Here is a 6,000-nt window from a genome sequence, read left to right on the forward strand (position 1 = left end):
TGTGTATATTTTGCAAGAACACAAAACAGAGCATGCAATAAACACTGAATGGTAGTTTCTACTAGCTTGTGAGCTTAGACGACAGGTCATTAGGTGGTGAAGAGGGATGCATTGGTGTGTCTCCCTGAGATGTGGTACACAACATGGTGAATATAGTTAATAATAGTGTGTTGTACACTTCAAAATTGCTAAGAGAGTACATTTCAAATGTTCTTATCACAAAAATCATGGTATTTTGAGGTGATTGATATGTTAGTTATCTTGATTTAATTATTCCACATTGTATTCATAAATCGTAGTATCACTTTGTACCCCATAAATATGTGTGGATACAATTTGTCAATTTACAGTAAAAATGATTAGCCTGCTAAGGATGGAAAAAATCCTTACCCCTCCATCATATACACATGGGACATACATAAATGGGGCAGCTGCAACAGGGACAAGTTCAAGACAAATTGGCCACTCCCAGAGAAGCCCTTTTCAAACACATTTGCTCCAATAATAAGAACAGGTCGTGTGCTCTGAGGACTCAAACTCTCCTAGACCCTTGATTCCACTTTGTATCCTCACCACCCTTACCCTGCCTCACTTGGTAGAGCCCTTCCACTCATGTCAGCTCTTCCTGAGCAGCGGGGTGTTGCAGCCCTCTACTCATGGCAGTGCATTCTTATACATCAGAGGTGCTCTCTTCTTCCTGGACAACACAAGACTAATTCCATACATATAACTCCCAACTTTACCAACTGGAACAGCAGGCCTAACAAGTGTCAGGGTGTAGGCAGGTACAAATTAACATAGAAATAAAATGGCAGCTCCAGTCCTGGCTCTACCATCCTTCAGCCAACCCATCATCTCTTCTGATGGGGACATGGTCCCAGACATTGGCAAGCAGAGCTCCTGAGAAAACTGGCAGAGTTGCAGCCATTTAAGCAGGCCTGGGGCCCTACACATCCACCTTTTCCTTGTCTATTGTGTTTTATCTTCTCTTTGTTTTGCTATTTTCTGTGAAGCTAATAGCAGAAGACATAGACAGCCAGCCCAACAGACAGATTCATTTTTCCATTGTGAATGGAGATCGGGACAATGAATTTACTGTGGATCCTGTCTTGGGACTTGTGAAGGTTAAAAAGAAATTGGACCGGGAACGGGTAAGCTTGTTTAGGCTAACTCCCTTCCCCCCACCCACATCCACCCTCCGCTGGAGGATGGCACGAGCTCTGTCAGTGGGACTCCATTCTGAATAATGAGAGTAAGTAGGGATGGGCTAAAATGCAGTATGAAGTATTAGGGTTAGAGTTCTGAAAGAATCTTTTGCCAATAATAGATGCTGGCAATTTTTTACTTATGGAGGTTTTAAAGAAAAGGCAAATATGTATTTTTCTGGATGGTTTGAATTTCAGTCCTTACAGCAGCAGGGGATCAGAATAGTACCCGAAGTGTTGGGATCCTGTGGTTTTAATTTTATGAGCAACTTTGGCCCTAGGTGAACAGATATAAAAAGATCACCTGAAAGTATCCAGCTCAGAAAGAATGATCCAGAAAATGTTTTGTCCAAGATTAAACTAACTTTCTTTTTTTCTTTTTTTTTGAGTTGGAGTCTCACTCAGTAGCCCAGGCTGGAGTGTAGTGGTATGCTCACGACCACCGCAGCCTTGACCTGCTGGGCTCAGGTGATCCTTCTGCCTCATCCTTCCAAGTAGCTGAAACTACAGGCACATGCTACCACACCCGACTTACTTTTTGATTTATTGTAGAGATGAGGCCTCACCAGTTTGCCCAGGCTGATTCCAGAACCCTAAACTCAGGCAATCTTCTCACCTCGGTCTCCCAATATGCTGAGATTATTGATTTGAACCACTGCACCTAACCATAAACTAAATTTCTAAACGTTGTCTTTCTTTATCAAAATACGTGTCTTCAAAGAGAAATTAAATATGGAAAAGGATGCCATAGTAGTGATGCTAAAAAGCAGATTTACTGTGCTGGTTGATATGTCCTCAGAACCCCAGAAATAGTAACATTACTAAATGAAGAGGGAGGAAGAGGGAAGTAGTAGAGGAATGAGAAATCCCCTACCGGGTACAAAATGCACTCGTGGCGATGGTGGGTACACATAAAGCCCAGAGTTCACCACTGTGCAATGTATCCATGTAACCAGAAACTGTACCCCCTAAAGCTATTGAAATAGAGGAGAAATAAATAAATAAATAAGACAGATCAGTGTGACAACTGTTGCATTGAATAAAAGATCTAGAGCCTGTATTCTGACGGGGTTGGATTTGTCCCACAGGGACATTTGGCCATGTTTGGAGACAGTTTTTGGTTGTCACAACTGGGTAGAGAGTGATACTGGCTCCTACTCTATGCTGTTAAGTATCCTATAATGCACAGGTTAGCCCCCAACAACAAAGAATTACTCAGCCCCCGTGTCCATGGTGCCAAGGTTGAGAAGCCCTGGTCTAGGGATTAAAGTGAAGATAATTGGTCTTTACAAAAAGGCACAGCCTGACCCTGCAGCTCTCTCAAGTGTGCCCAGAAAGAAAGAAGTCCTACACTTCTTTACTGTCCGTTTTCTGTGCCTTCACAGGTATCCGGATACTCCCTGCTTATCCAGGCGGTAGACAGTGGCATTCCTGCAATGTCGTCAACTGCAACTGTCAACATTGACATTTCTGATGTGAATGACAACAGCCCAGTGTTTACGCCTGCTAACTACACTGCTGTGATTCAGGTAAGTACATCTTCTGTGCCAGGTATGTGTCCTCATGCACGCAAGCTTCCTTCCTCTGCAGTGGCTTACTCGTTGCAGTTTATTCTTACTATTACTTAATGTCAACTCATCCCTTCATAGGGTAGGCATTAAAAGAACCCAATTCTTCTACCACAACCAATTCATAAACATGGATAGCAGATACCTAGGAGTGAGCTCTTCCAAGTGTCTGGTGCTTTATGTACACCATCTCTCTCCACAACAACCAGGTAGGTGAAGAGGGATGATGAGTTGGCCCCGACTTTATAGTTGAGGGAGCTGAGATCTGTGAGGTTAAGGAGTTCACCCAAGATCATGCAGCTGGTGAGTGGCAGAGTCAGGATTTGAATTTGGGTCTGTCTTTTGAAAAATATAATCTCTTTCCACAATGACAGGCTGCTGCCTTTAAACAACATGGTGCTCTTCTGACAGGGAAGGGAGATTGATATGCATCATCTCACAAGTCAAAGGGAGACTGAGCATCAAGATAGAGCTGCTACTCATGAAAATTAATCTTCCATAAGCAATTTGTTTAGCATGTTAAGTGCACCTGCTCTTTAAAATTAGACTGCAGGATAGAATGACATACTGCTGGTATTTTACTGTCACGGAGATCTACCCTTCTTCCTGTTTTTTATTCAGAAGATATTTCATGAGGTGCTAAGCTTCCTCTACTTCCCAGTATTTCTAGGAGTTGAAAGCCCAACTTTAGGAGGATCAAGAAATCCAGTCCAGGAATACTATCGGTGTGGAGGACTTAGAGGAGAGAAAGAGCAATGTACATGTCTTGGAGGGCCACAGGTATTCTAGAGAGTCAACTCTTGTCTGATCCAGTTTGGCCTCAGAATCACCCCCAAGGAGTCCCAGGGCTTTATGGATAACTGCGGATGGGTCAGGCCTTGAAGGCCTCCTTTGCAGTACATCCAAGACTGCCTCCCCAGCCCCAGAGCCACCGAGCTATCCAGCAGCCACAGTGGGGAGCAGTCTCAAGGCAGGCAGTTGTTGGCTTGCTGCCACTGAAATCTGATCCTCTTGTGATGTTTTGGCTCCCCTCCACTGATGCTCTTTCCAGTAGCGGTGCATTCTGTGCCCTCTTCTGCGTCTGCAGAGCCTTGCTCAGGGCCTGTACCTTCCTCCACATCTCCCTCTCTCAGATTGTGCTGCTCTACTATGGCTGCCCTGTGCTCTGCCCCTCATTGCCTCCATGTGTTTGCCCCAAAACAAAATTGGCTCTGCCAACTCTACATTCGGTTTTATGACACACATCGATCAGCTTGACATGCTGTTTTCAAATGCACAACAGGAAGTCAGCAGTGAAAGAACCGGGAGTCTTAGCCCATGAGCAATGACTGAGCCCCATGCACGACGCTGGGTGTGTCTGTATGACATGACACTCTTCTTTCTCAGATGGTGACCTTTGGGGCCACTTTCTTTCTCTGTCGCCCTTTTTTCAGTGGAGGAAACGGCCTTTGTAGAGTGAGCAAACAAATCAATAAATCTTCTGTTTTGCTTGGTGCTGAGTATGTTGTTAGTGTGAAGTAGTCAATCTACACCAGGCGGGGGCGGTCCCAGAACTGACTCCAGAGGGAGACGGTGTCTAGTTTTTGATGGCTGAAAGGGCCCTTGAGAGAAGGAACAAAATAAGAAGTCTTTGCGAGCCTTTTCTCCCTCTCCTTCAAAATGATGTGCCTGCCTTTTCCCAACCCAGAAGGCCTTTCTCATTCCAACACGTTTTCAGAAGACTAATTCAGCACATAAAGCGCGAGTGGTCCCGCCCTGCAGACTTCAGCACATCATTGTCGCCATCTCCGCAAGCCAGACTCATATAGTCCTTGCGTCCATGTCATCACAAGGTCTGAACTAAGACCTCCTGATACTGAAGACCTCCTCCAGGCTGAAGCTGTGGTTACACTGATGTTTAAACAGAGCAGGGCAAAGAAATCAATGACTGAGCTACAGAGGATTTAATTCACCTTTTTCAAAGTGAGGAATACCTTTGACCCAAGAGGGAGCTCTGTGTTCCTATTTTGTAAAACAGGTAGAGTTCTGCAAAATAATGCTTACATAATAGCATCTGGGCTTCCAAATATTCTGGCAAAGTTAAAAAGTTTCCCTTTCTCTTCATTCTCAAGTTGAATGAAGGAATTCCCTCCCCCTCTCGTAAAGAAACATGGCAAAACTGTGTTCTGGAGGGTGGCATGTAAAGCCCCATTTTCCACCTGGCATATGTTGGACTGGGAAGTTTGTTTGTTTACTGGGAAGTTGCCAGGATATCCTTCAAATGGTCCTATACTGTGATGTTGTGTTCGTGGTTTTGGTCTTGGCATGGTCGTGTTGTGATAGGCGTGAGGAAGTGCCTCCTCAGCCCCACAGAGCTCTTCAGGTAAACTCGGCATTGCCAACTGCCCAGGAAAAGGTGTACCCAGAGCCATCCTCAGAACCCATGAGCCCATTCAGCTTGCAGTCCTTGTGTTCTTACCTGCAGAGGACTGTCTCATGGGGCGGCTGTGGGGAGGCAGCCAAGGATGGGAAACACGACGCTTCCAGATGCCGGCGTGTTTTCAGAAAACAAGATAAGATCGCAGGGAATCCCTTCCACTGAAAGCCCTGTTTTCCAGCACAGCACTCTCAGTGGTAATGATGGGTTTTTTTTTTTATGTGAAGAGAGGTGTAATTTTATCTTCCTTTTTACTATACTCTCTTATGCAGGAAAATAAGCCAGTGGGCACCAGCATCTTGCAGCTGGTGGTGACAGACAGAGACTCCTTTCACAATGGGCCTCCCTTTTCATTCTCTATTTTATCGGGAAACGAGGAGGAGGAGTTTGTGTTGGACCCTCATGGGATCCTTCGGTCAGCTGTGGTGTTCCGACACATGGAGTCTCCAGAATATGTGCTGTGTGTCCAGGTATGGCATTGCTCTCTGTCCTCATTAGGCTGTCTTTCTCATCCTTGTTTCTGTCCCCTTTGGTTGGTTTTTCTTTGTTGGGCAAGTCAACATAATTCATTACCACTAGGAATGCTCTCCTTTTAATCTCAAATTCAATTTCACACCAATAAAAGCAACCTCTGTGTGTGAAATTGAACAAGAAGGAAGGGAAGCCTCATTGTTCAGGAAGGACATTCCTGCAGAATGTGGCTGGCAGACAGTCACTGGGCTTAAGTCGGCATTCTAAAAATTCCTGGGGCTCTAATTGACCCCCAAAGACAACTCACTGGTCAACACTTGTGCTTTATACTGAGTATCAT

At 44.9% G+C, this 6,000-nt stretch overlaps 1 protein-coding gene across 1 annotated transcript in view; it reads left to right on the forward strand.

Annotated features, from left to right (window-relative positions):
- Positions 1-5,664, forward strand: part of FAT3 (FAT atypical cadherin 3) — a gene marked incomplete at its 3' end in the record, with an annotated part of 135,613 nt that extends 129,949 nt beyond the window's left edge. Inside the window, exons 13-15 of the mRNA XM_008067511.1 lie at positions 1,014-1,151; positions 2,591-2,734; positions 5,462-5,664. Of these exons, the coding sequence (XP_008065702.1) occupies positions 1,014-1,151; positions 2,591-2,734; positions 5,462-5,664 (485 nt within the window). The remainder of the gene's footprint in view (positions 1-1,013; positions 1,152-2,590; positions 2,735-5,461) is intronic.
- Positions 5,665-6,000: the final 336 nt, after the last annotated feature.

Source organism: Carlito syrichta, unplaced genomic scaffold (assembly GCF_000164805.1).
Source record: "Carlito syrichta isolate Samal-C Ts95f unplaced genomic scaffold, Tarsius_syrichta-2.0.1 Scaffold106985, whole genome shotgun sequence".
NCBI lineage: Eukaryota > Metazoa > Chordata > Mammalia > Primates > Tarsiidae > Carlito > Carlito syrichta.